Source organism: Dipodomys ordii, unplaced genomic scaffold (genome assembly GCF_000151885.1).
Source record: "Dipodomys ordii isolate 6190 unplaced genomic scaffold, Dord_2.0 Scaffold11, whole genome shotgun sequence".
NCBI lineage: Eukaryota > Metazoa > Chordata > Mammalia > Rodentia > Heteromyidae > Dipodomys > Dipodomys ordii.
Genome location: NW_012267227.1, coordinates 1750586 through 1768306, shown reverse-complemented (window position 1 = coordinate 1768306; position 17721 = coordinate 1750586). Strand labels below are relative to the sequence as shown.

At 38.3% G+C, this 17721-nt stretch overlaps 1 protein-coding gene across 1 annotated transcript in view; it reads left to right on the top strand.

Moving 5' to 3' along the window:
• Positions 1-17053, top strand: part of Rab11a (RAB11A, member RAS oncogene family) — a 26843-nt gene extending 9790 nt beyond the window's left edge. Inside the window, exons 3-5 of the mRNA XM_013009907.1 lie at positions 706-899; positions 1734-1814; positions 15314-17053. Coding sequence (XP_012865361.1) covers positions 706-899; positions 1734-1814; positions 15314-15453 — 415 coding nt within the window. The 3' untranslated portion in view covers positions 15454-17053. The remainder of the gene's footprint in view (positions 1-705; positions 900-1733; positions 1815-15313) is intronic.
• Positions 17054-17721: the final 668 nt, after the last annotated feature.

Below are 17721 nucleotides of genomic sequence, written 5' to 3'. Positions count from 1 at the left end.
TTTTGTGAAGTAAAGTGCTATCAGATTACTTAATTACTTATGGGTTACTTAGGACAAGCACTTTGATACCATCACTACAGTCTGATAACTAAGTGACTAATGGACAGGTGTTCATACAGTGTGGCTATGCAGAGGGAGGAGTCATATTCTGGCCTCAATAGAGTTTCATCCTGCTCAGAACAGTGCTTATTTAAAAGGGGGAAATTGCTTCTTTTTAGAATTTTTCATTTAATATTTTTGTAGAGGCTGACTAAGAATGGTAGACTGTGGTGGCAAAACTGCTTATAAAGAGGACTACTGTACCATTTTAAAAATGTTTTTCTTTTGAAGAATTCTAGTATTAGGATTTTTTTTGGGGGGGGGGTCAGTCATGGGGCTTGAACTCAGGTTTGGGCAGTCCTTGAGCTCTTTTGCTCAAGGCTAGTACTCTACCACTTTGAGCCACAGCTCCACTTCGGCTTTTCAGTAGTTAATTGGAGATAAAAGTCTCACGGACTTTCCTGCCCCAACTGGCTTTGAACCATGATCCTCAGATTTCAGCCCCCTGAGTAGCTAGGATTACAAGTGTGAGCTATTAACACCAGCTAGGAATTCTTTATAAGCATGTTTTTAAAAAATACATGATCCAAATCTTGATTTCATCCTGGTGTTTGTGCCTATCTCATCATGGTTATTTTCTGATAGTTTCTGTGTTTTTGTTTTCAGATACTATCGTGGAGCTGTAGGTGCCTTACTGGTCTATGACATTGCTAAGCATCTCACATATGAAAATGTGGAGCGATGGCTGAAAGAACTGAGAGATCACGCTGATAGTAACATTGTCATTATGCTTGTGGGCAATAAGAGTGATCTACGTCATCTCAGGGCAGTTCCAACAGATGAAGCAAGAGCTTTTGCCGGTCAGTAACTGGAGTTCCGTAACAATACAGTGATTCTATATTTCTTACTGTGTCTTAATGGCTTTGATACACCAGTGAGGGTATTCTTAATCTGTTCAAGTGTAAGTAGAATAGTGCCTTTACTATCCTAGAAGTTGAAGATTCCGTAGGTTATCTACTTTGGGAGGAAGGGGAGATAAGGAACGGAGTCCAAGTCTTAACTGTATATCTCAGTCTTATCTGGATTCGATGTGTAACCCAGGCTTCTTTCCAGCTTATGACCCTCTTTTCTCAGCCTCCCATGTGCTGGGATTACAGATGTGCACCACTGTGACTGACAGTTTTATCTCTCTCATGTGGTCTTGAGTGTATCACATTCCCTGCTTTAAAACTTGGCAAGAAGCAGGGCACAGTGGCTCATGCCTGTAATCTTAGCTACTCAGGCTAAGATCTGAAAATTGTAGTTTAGAGCTAGCCTGGGCAGCAAAAGTCTGTGAAATTTTGATCTCCAATTTGCTATCCAAAAAGCCAGAAATGGAGCTGTGGCTCAAGTAGTAGAGCACTAGCACAAAAAAGGTCACAGACAGCACCCAGGCCCAGAATTTGAACCCCAGAACTGGCACAAAAACAAACTTTGAAAGAAATAGCTCAGTGAGAGGAGAACCTGCTTTGCTTTGGGTAAAATTGTTGACTTCTTGCTGGATACAGATCTTTAGCTGGGGATTTAGCTCAGTGATAGAGTGCTTGCTAGCGTGTGCAAGGGACTGGGGCTCAGCTCCAGCAAACCTGCCCCCCCCCCCCGCCCGCCACTGCTACAAGACTTGACAAAACTAAAATTTTTGTGTCTCCCCACAGAAAAGAATGGTTTATCATTCATTGAGACATCTGCTCTAGACTCTACAAATGTAGAAGCTGCTTTTCAGACAATTCTAACAGGTAAGACTTAGAGGTTTAGATTATAACAGTGGGAATTGAGGAACGGGAAGTTTTAGGAAGTAAAATTACTTAGGAGACTATGTCCTCTGAGAATGACTTAAGAGCTACAATAATAAGAGTAGTTTAGAGTGCAAAATTAGATACAACCTTTAGTCGTCCTAATTCACCTGACATAGTGGGAAAGAGTCTTTGAAAGTAGTTTGCTTGCTTACATTTAGCCCCACATGTACTCCCTACTTCATTGTCAGAGATACAAGTTACATTTTAATTTACTTCTTATTTTTCTAATGTGCTTTTGGGATCACAGCTATAGAAAGATTTAAATGTCCTTCTGAAATTAAATAAGTAAAAACTAGCAAATAAATACTTTAAAATATTAAAGAAAACAAAAAATGAATTTCTCCTATGATATATTATAGAAAAAGCTAAGTGTTCCATATAGATAGAAATACCTTGTGATCGCACACCAAAAGGTTCTAATCATTAATGGGAAGGGGTCAAAGTTTATGCTGTTGTAGAATGTGTGTAACTAGGTCAGTCTTCTGGATAAGAGCACACTTTCTTTGTTCTGACCCATATTTACCGTTACTTTATTGGAATGACCAAATTATTGGTAAACTTAAGTCCTTTTATTTTTTTGTGATATCGGGGCTAATATTCAGGACCTTGAGCTTGCAAGGCATGTGTGCTGCCATTTGAACCACGATTCCAGTCCCAAAAAGTACTTTGATACATTGTTTTTACATATATCTAAATGTATGCATTACTTTTAAGCACTTTCCAGGTAGAATATAGTCAACATATAATTGACAATTCTGTATGTAGAATTGTTGGTTCTTCCAAGTATAATTAAATGAATTTCAATTTAGTTTTTGTATGTAGCACTAGTGAATAGATCTGTTTTTAAACTTAATTCTTATTTTACTGTAAAAACATTGCCAGGCACTGTTGTAATCCTAGTTTCTCAGGAGGCTAAGACTTGGAGGATTAAGGTTTGAAACCAGCTCAGGCTCCCATCTGCAGTCAACCAGCAAAATGCTGGATTGGAGGTGTGACTCAAGTAGTAGAACACCAAGCAAGCAAGCCAAGTGAGCAAGCTAGGCCCTGAGTTTAAGTTAGTCCCTGATATGAGACAGGAGACTCAGGAGTAAAGCCTAGGAATTAAGTTTGGCCTGGGTTCTAGTCCTATCTGTATACATTACTTATTCTTTTGAGGTCTAACTTTCCTCATTCAAATTTATTTTGGGAGTTGTTATTTCCACTTTGGGAGAGGGTTTATGTGTTGAGATATGATTTGGTGTGTTATGATGAAAATATTATGTTCCTTCTTGAAGATTTTTTTTTGTCTCAAATCCACTGAAAAGAGTGACCTGACACTGAGAACCTCCAAAACTCCAAACATATTTATGAATTAGTGGCTATAAAGTCCTTAACTCTCCCTATACAGTTTGGATATTAGTGGCTAAATTATAGTTAAAGGATAAACAAAACCTTGTTAGAACTACTGCATACCTATTTTATTAGGTAGACTGATGCTCTACCACTTGAGCCACAGCTCCACTTCTGGCTTTTTCATAGTTGATCGTAGGTAAGAGTCTCATGGACTTTTCTGCTGGGGCTGGGCTGACTCCAAATCCCAATCCTCAGATCTCAGCCTCTGAGTAACTAGGATTATAGGCTAGAGGCAATAGCAGCCAGCTAAAATTGTTTTCTGTTATCAGAACAGTAACTAAAAGAACTAGAGTTTTTCATATGAAGAGTTTTTGGAACACAGTAACTTTTCTTTAGAAATCTTTTTTCAATGGAGTTTCATTGTGCATTGTTTCAAGCAAGGCAGATTTGATAAACCATGCAGTGTTTCTGCAAGTCTTACTGTTTTTTCTTTGTAACCTCTAATGTGGATTTGGTTGAGTCAATGTGTGGAGGAGTAAATTGAGATCCAGGAATTCTAGGGGTTTGCTTTCTTTAAAAAAATATTTTTATTGTTATTATTAAGGTGTTGTACAGAGGGGTACTGTTTCATAAGTCAGGAAATGAGCACTTTTCTTTTGGTGCAATGTTACCCCTTCACTCTCCCCCAGTTTTTCCCTCCTGTCCATGCCTACAAGTGGTATAATTTCTAGGGTTTTACTTTTTTTTTTTTTTAATTTTATTATTATTTTTTTGCTGGTCCTGTGGCTTGAACTTTGGGCCTGGGCACTGTCCCTAGTCTTCACAGCACCACTTCTGGCTTTTTCTGAATAGTTTATTGGAGATAGAGAGTCTCATGGACTTTGTTTTCCTGGCTGGCTTCAAACTGGGATTACAGGCATGAGCCACTGGCACCAGGTGGGTGTTTTACATTTTATTTTGCCTCAACTCTCTGTGTAACTAAAGTCACTGAACTCCCCAGGTCTCCACATTCACAGTGTTGTACAACAGTTACATTACAGTATAGGTCTGTGAGTGGTTGAAGGCTTCTGAAAGCTGCTTGAAAAAACTTTTTTTATCAGTTGTATGGCTTGAACTCAGGGCTTGGGCGCTGCTATCCCTGAGCTCTTTTGCTCAAGGCTAGTCCTCTATCACTTTAAGCCACAGCCCCACTTCCGGGTTTTTGAACGTTTTATTGGAGATTAAAAAAAAAAGAGAGAGAGTCTTTTAGGGACTTTTCTACAGAGGCTGGCTTCGAACCTCGATCCTAGATCTCAGCCTCCTGAGTTGTAGGATTATAGGCATGCATCACTGGGCCCACCTGAAAAAAATACTGAGGCAAGCATTGTTGATGCATGCCTGTAATCCTTGAACTTGGGTGGCAGAGGAAGGATGCAGAGCTTTATGCTATCTTGGGTAGAGATGATAAGACATTTGTTTCATAAACAAAAGCAAAAGGGCTGGGCAAAGCTGGAGAAATAGAGCTTTTGCTCTAGTGATTGATCACCAACCCTGTAAAACTAACTAAAAAAAAGATAGACAGACAGACAGATGTGGAACAGAAAAAGGGAAGGAAGAATGGAGGAAGAAAGAAACTTGGAATGTGGCTCACGCCTATTAGGACTCAGGAGGCAAAAAGGAAGATAGCAGGTCCAAGACCAGTCTAGGTTGTATAGCATGAGCCCATCTCAAGGCAAAACAAAACACCAAAAAAACACCTTCCCTCCAAAAAAAAAAAAAAGGAAGGGAAAGGGGAATATTTTAGGAAGTCCTCAGTGTTGGATTTTTTTTTTTTTAATCGTGATAAGTAGGGGTTTGAACTCAGGGCCTCATACTTGCTAGGCTACCACAATACTTCTGAGCTATGCCTGAGCTTCACTCTGCTTTTCTTTTTACAGTCTTGGTGGGGTTACACGTTTGTGTCTCTATGACAAGCCTTCCTTCAGTTCAGTCTTAAAGGTTTTTCTGCCCGTGCTGGCCTCAGACCACAGTCCTCCCAGTCTCAGCCTCCCAAATCACTGTTGTGCCATAGTACCCAGTTATGGGTTGAGAAGGAGTTGTATGATTTTCTGTCCAAGCTGTCCTCAAACTGTGATCCTCCTGTTCTCACCCCCCAAATAACGAGGATTACAGATGTGAGCCTCTAGCACCCAGTCATTGTTGGGATTATTTTTAATGTTCCACCAAATCTTCTCACTCTATCGTATTTATTTTGATCAAATTTCTAGCCCACTTATTATGATACTACGATAAAGTCAAATCCCTAGTTAACTATGGTGTATCATTTTAGCAACAAACTTTTGTTCACTCAAACATAAACCCTAAACAGCAGTTATACATGTTTAACTTTGAGCTTTTCTGTCCTTGAAGATTAGTTTCTGCTTACTGTTTTTTTTAAAAAAACTTTTTATGTGTTTTTTTTATTTAAAAATACTGTACAGAGAGGTTTCAGTTACATGAATAAGGTAATGAGTACATTTCCTATGTAATACTGTTAGCTCCTCCTTTTTATCCCCTACCATCCCTTCCCTCCCTCCTTACTGTTGCTTGAAAGCAAAGGTTTTTAGTGACAACTTTGCTTATTGTATTCAATGTCGCTTGTGCTTCCTTCATAAATTCCAATGTATGGCAGCACACTTCTGTGTTGTTGTGCAGATGTTAGGATGTTTTCTCTAAACATTTCTTCCTCTAATATGCCAGTGTGTGAGTACTAATGCATAGAAAAGACAGGAAAAGGCTTAATTCCAGGGAGTTAATTCTACCTTAAATTTTAACAGTATTAGGGGAACATTTACATTGTGTTTTGATGTTGCTAGAAGAAAACACAACCATTTAATTTTAAAAAATTATTTATTTTTTGCCAGTCCTGGGACTTGAACTCTGGGCCTGGGCACTGTCCCAGAGCTGCTTTTGCCAAAGGCTAGTGCTCTACCACTTGAACCACAGCCCCACTTCTGCCCTTTTCTGGTGGTTAATTGGCGATAAGAGTCTCATGGATTTTCTTGCTCGGGCTGGCTTGGAACCATGATCCTGTTCTCAGCCTCTTTAGTAGCTAGGATTACATGTGAGAGTCACCTGGTGCCCAGCCCCATTTAATTTTTAATATGAAAAATTATTTAGTATTGGAAGATTTATGTTATTTAATGTAATTTTATTTATTTTTTGTTGGTTGTGGGGCTTAAACTCTAGAGACTGAGTGCTGTCCCTGAGCTCTTTTGCTTAAGACTAGCTCTGCCACTTTGAGCCACAGTGCCACTTCCAATTTTCTGGTGGCTAATTGGAGATAATAGTCTCATGGACTTTCCTGTGTGGGCTGGTTTTGAACCTGGATCCTCAGATCTCAGCCTCCTGAGTAGCTAGGATTACAGTGTGAGCCACCAGTACCTAGCCTGTTTGGTTTTGTGGAAAAGATCAAAGCCAGGACCTGGAGCAAATTTAGTAACTACTCTATCAACTCACCTCCATCCTTAGTCCTAAGAGATTTTTTTCATCTATATTTTCAATATTCTCTTTTCTTTCTTTTAACTTAGTTTTTCTTTTTTTTTTTTTTACAATCTCAGAGTTAATAAAAACTTCAGTAATAGTACAAAGAACTTACAAATACTCTTTACCCATGTTTTTCAGATGTTAGTATTATTTTACCATTTGCCTTTTTTCTCTTTTTTAAGTAGGTTTATTTTCGCACTTGAACCATGGAAGCATAAGTGGCATACACAATGTTGTTGCCCTTTCAGCCTTAAGTATTTTTCAGGATATATTTTCTAAAAACAAGGATATACTCTTTTATAACCATCAAAATTAGACATAATATTGCCACAACAGTGTTTATCTATGGACCACACTCAGATTTTGGCAATTGTTTGATTCATGTCCTTATTTGCTAAAAAGAAAAGAAGTCTGGGAGCACATCATGCTTCATTCAGCTGTCCTGTTTCTTTAGTCTTCTTAAATCTGAAAGAGTTCCTTCACTTTTCTTTTGTTTATTGACCTTGACATTGTTGAAGGGTACAAGCCTGTAGTGTTTCTTATTTTGAATTTGATATTTCCTAATGATTAAATTCAGATTATACATTTTTGGAGTGTGATAAAAATATCTTCAGTTCCTATTAGGAGGCTGTGAGAACTGATTTTTTGGTTAAGGTGATATCAGACAGTGTTCCTCAGGTACTTCGTAAGTTCAAGGTAACTCTTTAGTATGAAGACTTATTTATTTATTTATTTTTGGTGGGACATGGGGCTTGAATTAAGGGCCTTGGCTCTGAACATTTTCACTCAAGTCTGGCATTCTACCACTTTAAGCCACAGTGCTACTTCCAATTTTCTGGTAGTTAATTGGATATAAGCGTCTCACGGACTTTCCTTCTGGGTTGGCTTCAAACTGGAATCCTCAGATCTCAGCCTCCTGAGTAGCTGGGATTACAGGTGTGAGCCACTGGTGTATGTTGTGGCTGAAATAGTTTTAATTCACCTAGCCTTTTGGCTATTTTAGAACTTGGTAAGGTTTTTAGGAATTAACTTTTTCCAGTAGTGAGTCTTTTAATTAGGGATAGTAGTTGCTTTATTGTTGGCACAATCTTTCAAATACATTGTGAATTTCAAACTGGAATATATTTTGACCTACAAATGAGCAGTGGGATTAGAAAGATCTAACAGATGAAGAGTTTCTACCTAGGCTGTAGTGGAATAATTAATGTTCATGCTATTTTCTCAGTTTTTGGAGGAACTAACAATTTTAACTTTTCTTGTTTGTAAAGAAAACTTTCCTAATTTGAAACAGTTACATTTCATCTCCTTAGAATTTCTTTGCTCTTTCATAGGAGGAGGCTGCAATGCTTGATAAGAAATGTACGTATTATCCTGCCCATGTAATTGTAACCTCTCTGTACAGTATGTTCACAAAAAAATAAATTAAATTAAATTAAAATAAAAGACAATAAAATTAGGGGAAAAAAAGAATTTCTTTGCCCTTTGATCCACATTCCCATTGGAGGAGAAGTAGGCATATATGCTTTTTATTTAGCTTTAGTTATATTCAGAGTTGTCTTGCATTAATGTTTTACTTTATAGTTAAATCTCTTACAAGAGATCCTGATAAAGAGATCTCTTACAAAAGAATGATAAAGCAGGATCCTTTTCTTTCTAACCATAGCTAACCTTTGGACATCTTGAAAAAAGTACAGCATAGGAATCATTACATTTACTTGGTTCAGGAGAACATGCTTTGAAAGAGGGAAATACTGTACTTGCTTCTGATTTAGCAAGTTATGAAACAACCTTCTGTAATCAGACAGCAACTAGAAGGTACCCACTTCCTATTTCCTTATCACTTTTTTTTTTTAACACTTGCTAGGAGACTTAATTATGGAAACTCTTAAAGGCATTTAAACCTAAAAGAATAAGAGGTTTTTGATTTTTCTGACCAGCATTTTCCTCTTTATTCCCCCACTTGTGTTTCTCTTTCTCTTTTTCTTTTTTTAATGAGCAGACATCCTTTTGGCAACTAAAGTAAGTGCAGCAATAATCTATTTCTAAAAGTATGCAGTACTTACAGAGTTTCACAACACTGCTCAAATGTCTTGCTTTGTAATGAGATCTCTTTAATCATTTACTTCTATATTCTCTGAGGCCTGACTTTGCCTCTCTTATATGTATTTGCTTTTTCTGTTAGTAATTATTTTGTTCTTCTACTTTATCCTCAGAACAACTTGTAAAAAATTAATACCTGTAGTAGTCACATATTTAGTCAGTTACCCTTGAAATGATCTGTTTAATATTAGAAAACAAAGAATGAATGAATGTTTAAATACCAGTACCTCAAAACAACAACAAAAGAGCTGAGGTGGGGGGCAGGTCTAACTTAGTGGAGGAGAATGTGCTTAGCATGTGTGAGGCCCTTGATTCTATCTGTAGCACCAAAAGAGGGTAGGAGGGGAAAGAATGGTATAGTTTAACTACACACACTGATGATCATCTTTGTTCCTAGCCACTGGCCTGATAGAAGGGTAAATCCTTTTCTTTGCCCTTGATATACTCCCATCCAGCTTTTTTTTGTGTGGTCCTGGAGCTTGAACTCAGGACCTGGGCTCTGTCCCTTAAGCTTCTCCGCTTAAGAACAAGGGTAGTGCTCTACACAGCCATAGTGCCACTTCCAGTTTTTTTCTGACTAGTTTACTGGAGCTAAGAGTCTTTTCTTTTTTTGCAGGGGAGGGGAGGTCTGGTTGTGGGGCCTGAACTCTGGGTCTGGGCACTGTCCCTCAGCTCTTCAGCTCAAGGCTAGTGCTCTACCACTTGAGCCACAGCGCCACTTCTGGCTTTTTTCTTTTTGCTTATGTGGTGCTGGGGAATCGAACCCAGGGTCTCTTGCATATAAGGCAAGCGCTCTACCACTGAGCCACCTTCCCAGCCTGAGCTAAGAGTCCTCTCCAGGCTGGCTTCAAACCATGATCCTCAGATCTCAGCCTCCTGAGTAGCTAGGGTTACAGGCGTGAGCCACCTGCACCCAGCTCCACCCAGCTTTTTAATGTAAAAGATCATAGAGACCCTATTCTTTGTGTGTATGCTTTCTTTTTGGACTTTCATCAGTAGCTTATTTTGATTATAGTCTAGTTTTTCCACTAGTGCTTCTTGATATTTGAACCATCCTCAACCGTCTTAGACATGAAGTTTAGTTTGTTTATTTATCTGTCTTTGGGAGGGTAAGAGGAGGCACAGAAATGGAGGGACAAAGGGGGAACAAATACAGCAGTAGTACTCATTGGACACTATGTTAAAAATGAACTATACAAGCACAACTATGTTTATTGCAGCATTATTTACCATAGCTCAGATAGGGAACCAACCCAGATGCCCTTCAGTAGATGAATAGATCAAGAAAATGTCATACATACATACATACATATGTATATATATGAATTCTATGCCTCCATCAGAAAGAAAGACTTCACCCCATTGGTTAGGAAATAGACTTGGAAGAAATTATATTTAAGTGAAGTAAGCCAGGCCCAAAGAAACAAAGGTCCCATGGTTTCCCTTATTTGCAATAACTAGTATGTCTAGGACAAGCAAAAAAGGTCAAAAGCTATGTATATATGACCATATAAGATGATGTTAAGTGAAATGAACCCCAAGATAGGGACACGAGTGTGGTTTTTTTTTTCTTGCTATTCTTTATAATGTGATTTTTTTTGTTTCTTTTGTATGTTCTCCCCCCATGGTATAACCCCTGTTTTCACTGTATTTGATTCCAGTGCCCTGCATCCTAGTATATACATTTTTTGGGGGGCGGGGTGGTCGTGGGGCTTGAATTCTGGGCTTGGGTGTTATCCCTGAACTCTTCAGCTCAAGGCAAGTACTCTACTGCTTGAGCCACTTCCGGTTTTCTAGTGGTTTTTATTGGAGATAAGAGTCTCATATACTTTCTTGCCCGGGCTGGCTTTGAACTGCGATCCTCAGATCTCAGCTTCCTGAGTAGCTAGGATTACAGGCATGAGCCACCTGTGCCCAGCTTTAATATATACATTTTTATAATTTGGGGAGGGGAAGAGAACTAGCAAAATGCTTAAATAAAGATACAGGTTGACCCATTGTAACAATGAGATGTACAAGACACTATGTTGGAAAAGAACTTTACAACTTGGTGGGCGGGGAGGGGAGAGGTAGAGAGAGAACGAATGGTAGGGGACAAACAAAGGAGGAGGTAACAATGCTCGATTGGATATGTACTCATTACCTTACTCAAGTAACTGTAACCTCTTGGTACAGTATTTTTACAATAAAACACATACTTAAAAAATGAACTATACAGCATGTGGTTGGGGACAGGAAGGGAAAACTGGGAAAGAGCAAGGGAAGGAATGACATTGTCTAAAAAGAAATTTACTCATTACCTGAGTTAAGCCACTGTAACCTCTCTATACATCACCTTTATAATAATAAAAAAATAAAGACATAAAATTTAAGCTGGCCACTGGTGGCTCATGCCTGTAATCCTAGCTACTCCGGAGGCTGAGATCTGAGGAGGGAGGTTCAAAGCCAGCCCAGGCAAGAAAGTTTCTGAGACTCTTACCTCCAATTAACCACCAGAAATGGGAACTGGTGCTGTGGCTTAAGTGGTAGAGCACTGGCCTTGAGCCAAAAAGCTTAGGACCAATGCCGGGGCCCAGAGTTCAAGCCCCACGACCAAACAAAACCAAACATTACCAAAAAAACCATGAAGTTTAGCTTCCCTCCCTCCAAACAAGTGCAGGAAATGGTACATAGCTGTATTTTTGTTAATTTACATATTAATTTCACTAATGCTTGCTTTAGAGAAAATGTAATTCCATCAACATGTGCTTCCTTTTTTCTTGTGGTTATGGGGCTTGAACTCTGGGCCTAGGTGCTGTCCCTCAGCTCTTCAGCTCAAGACAAGTGCTCCACCACTTGAGCCACAGCTCCACTTCCCGTTTTCTGAGTCGTTTATTGGAGATAAGAGACTGGGGGAGTTTCTTGCTGGCTTTGAACAATGATCCTCAGGTCTCAGCCTCTTCAGTAGCTAAGATTACAGGCATGAGCCACCATGGCCTAGACATATGTGTTTCTTTTTAAGTTTTTGTTATGTAAAGTTTCCAACATACCCATTGGAATGGTGTGATCTCTCATGTAGCGGTCAACAACTGCTCATCTTGACAGCCTCATCCCTCCCCCATTATAGTGAAATAAATGCCAGATAGCTATTTCGATTATACGAATTTCAGCATGTATATATAAAAGATTAAGACTTAAACTCATAACACCATTAAAAAATTTGGCAGTAATTCCTTTGTCATCTGTAACCCAAGCAACATATAAGTGTCCTGACTCATATTTTTCTTAAATTTTAGTTAATTGAAATAGTCATATATTACAGTTGGTGTTATTGGAGCATTTGAAAACACATTTCTGTTCCTTCCCTAAAAGTTTAGACAGTATTACAGATAATATAGTGAACAAGTATCTTTTATCCAGAATCATTTTCGCTTTTTACCACATTTGGTTTATTTTTCCGTGCTTATATATACACACCATTCCTTTTCAGCTTTGGAAAGTAAGTTATAGACTTCGTAACTAAATATTTAGGCACTGAATATTAGTTTACTGAATATTTATTTGTTGTCATAAAAACCAAGCATTCTCTTACTTAAGCAGATGTTGTATTTATGCAGCATTTTGTAATATGTAGTCCATACTCAGATTTCTCCAAAGCGTATTCATGTCCTTTATAAATTTATTCCTTAATTTTAAATCCAAGGCCAAGTCAAGGATCACAGGTTGTATTGATGTAATGTTTTATATCTGAGGTATCACATAGAATTGCTACTAGCCACAGGTAGAACGACCAAAAAGAAAAAGGAAAACAAAATAAGGTATTTGTTATAACAGCAAATGCCAAAGCTTTGATGCTTTTTGGGGGGTTGGGTGGGGGACTCAACTAATGTGGATCAAACCCAGGGCTTGTGCATAATAGGTAAGCACTCTTATCACTAAGTGTTTCCAGCCCTAATGAATGTTTTCTTGTTGAACTGTAGAAGCTCTTTATATATAATTTGCCAATATTTTTCTCCCTTTCTTTTCTTTTCTTTTTTCTTTTTTTGGTCGATCATGGGGCTTGAACTCTGGGCCTGGGCCCTGTCCCTCAGCTCTTCAGCTCAAGGCTAGCACTCTACCACTTGAGCCACAGTGCCACATCTGGCTTTTTCTGCTTATGTAGTGCTGAGGAATTGAACCTAGGGCCTCATGCATGCAAGGCAAGCATTCTACCACTGAGCCACCTTCCCAGCCCCATATACAGATGGTTTAAGTTGTTTTGTGGGGGGGGGGTACATGTACATGCCAATAGAGGGGTTTGAACTTAGGCTTCACACTATGACTTATGACCCATGGCTGAATAATTAGATTATAAATGTTATTTACTTAAGCTGGGCGATTGACTCATTCCTATTATAATAGCTAATTGAGAGATTGAGTTAGAGAGCATCAGGATTCCAGGACAGTCCTGTTTAGAACAGGTTTGGAGACTCTATCTCAACATAAGAAACCAGCCCAGCTGTGACAGAAAGCCTAAAATAGGGGATTGTGGTCCAGGCCAGTGCCTGGGCAGAAGCAAAAATAACCAGAGGAAAAAGAAAGGTCTGAAGGTATGTTTCAGCTCTAGGTGAAGAACCTGCTGAGCAAGCACAAGGCACTTCAAACCCCAGTTTGTTTGTTTTTTTTAAAAGCTATTTTATTTAAATAGGTAACTAGCACAGATAGCTCAGATTTAGACCATTTATCCTAACATTCTTTTTTTTTTTTTTTGTCGGTCGTGGGGCCTGAACTCTGGGCCTGGGCGCTGTCCCTCAGCTCTTCAGCTCAAGGCTAGTGCTCTACCACTTGAGCCACAGCCGCCACTTCCGGCTTTTTTCTTTTTGCTTATGAGCCAACTTCCCAGCCCTATCCTAACATTCTTGATTTACTTGTATTCTCATAATTCACTTTTAATTGCCAGGAATACATGGTGTTGTGAATAGGAATGCATTATGTCTCTCTTAGTAAATCATAGTAGGAGGCTTAATTAAGTTTGTCTTGTTTTTAGAATTCAAACCCCTTTTGAAGGATTTTTAGTTGTTTTTTCAATTTTCATTATTTTTTTGTAAAAAGAACTGGGAGTCCAAAGATAAATAAGATACATTTTCTCTGTTCTTAAGGAGTTTATAGGACTGGAAGTGTTGAGGAGATATGGCTGAAGTCATAGAATGCCTGCCTAGCAAGGGTAACAACATTTATAATCTATAGTCAGGCAATGAAAAATTAAAATCAAATAAAATGTGTTACACAGTAGGGAAGTTTAATGACATTAATGCAATTTCAAACATCTATATTGTCTGTGCTGGAGATAGGGTAGTAAATAAGACAAGCTACAGTTTTAGTCCTAAAGTTTAATGTTGAGTGGAAGGGAGCAGAAACTAAAGAAGTATCATGAGGGGCTGGGAATGTGGCTCGGTGATAGAGTGCTTGCCTAGCATGCATGAAGCCCTGGGTTTGATTCCTCAGTACCACAGAAATAGAAAAAGCCAGAAGTGGTGCTGTGGCTAATGTGGTAGAGTGTTAGCCTTGAGCAACAAGAAGCTCAAGGACAGTGCCCCCGGCCCTGAGTTCAAACCCCAGAACTGGCAAAAGAAAAAAAAAGTGTCATGAAAGCAAAATAGAGTTTGCATATAAAATGTTAAGTTACTATAGCTGGAGTTTTAGTCCACTGGTCCAGATTTGAAGTTTCTACAAGTTACATCTGGCCATTTGCCCCCAATCCAAAATAGAGAAGAGTTGTAGTGGAGGGCAGGGAAGGGGGAACTGTGGGGAGAGGTGAAGTAAGTACTTTAGCCCTTCTTCCCTGTGCAGACATGCGGTTTAGGTATAAGTGACGAAGAATGGTGGGGGAAGGGTTATGTGTAATTATTAAACAGTTGAGTCACAAGTATGGTCTGGTCAGAAGTGGTCTGGTTGCTTATTATCTCAGGATTGGTCAGACTGGGCCTTTTATTTGAAGAAAGCCTTTGTTACCTGGGTGGGGTAGTGTTAGGGCAGGGGGCTTCCATTCCTATCACAGGTGCAAGGTAACTGCAGAGAGACAAGAGATAGAAAATGAAGGCAGGATGCCAAGCTTTATCTTTCTAATTACCCTTCAGACATTTGCAGGCCCAACTGAGGAGTCAGTATTTTTCACCAAAAGCCTGTTACATTACTGATACTGAATTAACTTATTTGATAGTGTAGATTTATTTATTTTCCACAATGTCAGTGTATATGGTCCTTTTTATGTGTAAGTAAATAGTTTTGTAATTTAATTCAGATCTATAAACTATGTAATGCACTTCAAACCAAGATTTGTTTAATTAAGTGGTGAGCCTTTCCCTCTGAAACTGTAAAACCCTTAGGTTCTCTTCTTAAATTGTTAAAATCACAGGCTGATTCTAAGTAGTGACTATTTGAAAATAATATATATAGATTCTATATTTGGTGTATCATCTCTCTTTTATTCAAACTCTTTATGGGTTTATTCAGACTAAGCATTTTTCTCTCTTCTTCTCATTCAGAGATATACCGCATTGTTTCTCAGAAGCAAATGTCAGACAGACGTGAAAATGACATGTCTCCAAGCAACAACGTGGTTCCTATTCATGTCCCACCAACCACTGAAAATAAGCCAAAGGTGCAATGCTGTCAGAACATCTAAGGCGATCCTCTGCTCCCCTAGAAGGCTGTGTATAGTCCATTTCCCAGGTCTGAGATTTAAATATATTTGTAATTCTTGTGGTCACTTTTGTGTTCTTACTTACTTCCTCATACTTATAGATTTCTCCATGTCTTACGTCTCTTGATTTTAGCTTTATAAAATCATCCACTTTGTCCCGAATGACTGCAGCTGTTTTTCATGCTATGGCTTCAGTAGCCTTAGTTTAATAAACTGAATGTTTGAATTCCTCAATTATTGTTTACTTTTCATCATGGAAGCCTGTCTCTGTAGAACATAATAGAACTTGAAGCTTAGACCCACTGGTCTTGATGAAATCAAAGAAGATCTTAGAAACAAGTTATTATTTTGCCACAAAGCAGCTTATGAGTAATACACTTTTCTCAGTGCAGTGTATATTTTGACAAATACAAGAATTGCCCTATAAACATAACAGGATTTTGAGAGCTTGAAAATTTTCCATTAGTCTAGAAGTCACTTTCTAAAATGCCTTAATAAGTTTATGTAGTAAATTTTGGTTTTTAATTCTTGTAAGCATCAAAGCCGATTAAAGAGTGGGCTTTTTTTTTTTGTTTTTCTGAGCAAGAATTACCTTAAACACAAAGTCTGTTGTGGTTATGATAGGGGTATGGTTATGGGACCCAAAATCAAACAATGCTGCCTAGCAGGCTGGGAACTGGAGAGACTGGTGGAAATTGCATCTGAGGTGACTGCTGCAGTGCTCAAGCAGCCCAAGTAATTTATCTGAGTTCACTTCCCAGCAGTAGATTATGTGGCATTTTATTGCTCATACAATAACTGGCTTAATGCTGGTAATATCAAATTTTGAGATGTTAATTTTCTTTTAAAACCTTTCCAGTATGTGAAATGCAACCTACTTTTATCACTATATCCACCAGCAAGCATGGATAGTTATTTTAACAATGCTAATATTTGAGGTTTGCAGTGTACTGTGGGATACAGTCCAGTTAGATCTTTGGTTTTAGTATGTCTAAAGAATCCAGTGAGAGGTTAATTTATGCTTAAGTGGTACCACTTAAAGGCATGTATTCTTTTAGTATGTAAAATGAAATAGTACTTTGAGTTTAAGTAGAATGCACTTAGGCATTATAGAGGCCTGGAATAATTTTTTTCCACTACATAATTGCAATCAATGGAGTAACTAGTTTCTCATTCAGAAGTATGCACACTAACATTTAGTTTTACTTCCTTATGGATAGTATTAAGCACTTAATCTGCAGTTTTCTATAAGTTGTCACCTGTAGGGATACTATTCAGGATGATGGGATATCCAAGGAAAAAATATATACATGTAGGCTTGCGTAGATTGCTGCATTTCCTAATTAATCTCCTGTCTTTTGCGGTGCTCATGATGTGTAGGGCACACGGAAGGCATTGCTATAGTCAGTCATTCCGGCTTTCTTTTGTAGTCCTTTTATTATTTTAGTGTATTGGTTATAAAGATACTATTGTCTGTTTGTAAATTGCCACTTTGTATTTTATGCATGCTCTGTAACTTAATTTTTTTAGTTATTAATTTGGAATATATTCTCATCTAATAAACAGTTATAGGGGGACTGACTATTCCTTACGTTGTCAGATTATATTTTTCCTAGTACACTGGGTATAGCTGTGGAATACTTGATTCTGATGAGTAAGAACATAGGTCATTGCATTACGGAGATAACGTAAGAGTTGGAGGTGTCAGTGTGAATTCAGGTTTGATTTTAGACCTGTAGTTCAAGTGCACTTTTCTTGGGAAAAGTATTACTAGAAATATTAATGAAGAAGTCTATGTATGTTAAATGTTCTCAGACCCAGGAAAAGGCTCCATCTGTTTTATTCAAAATTGCTAGTATTTTTTTCCCACAAAATTACTTTAAAAAGAGAAAGTAAGTAATGAATCACAAATGAACAAAGTAACTTTTAATTTTTACCAGGGATAAACTTAAATATTGCTTAAGCATGGTTAGATTTTAGCATTCCAAACAACATTAGGTATAGAAAATGACTGCATCTCAACAAGTCTTTCTTTTGAGTAGTCCCTCAGAAGACAAATTGTCTTAGAAACAGTTTTACAATGTTATCTACCTGGAGCTGGGAAGGTGGTAGAGTGTTTGCCTAGCATGCATGAAGCCTTGCGTTCATTTCCTCATAAACAGAAAAAGCCAGAAGGCAATGTGGCTCAAGTGGTAGAGTGCTAGCCTTGAGCAGAAGAAGCTCAGGGACAGTGCCTAGGACCTGAGTTCA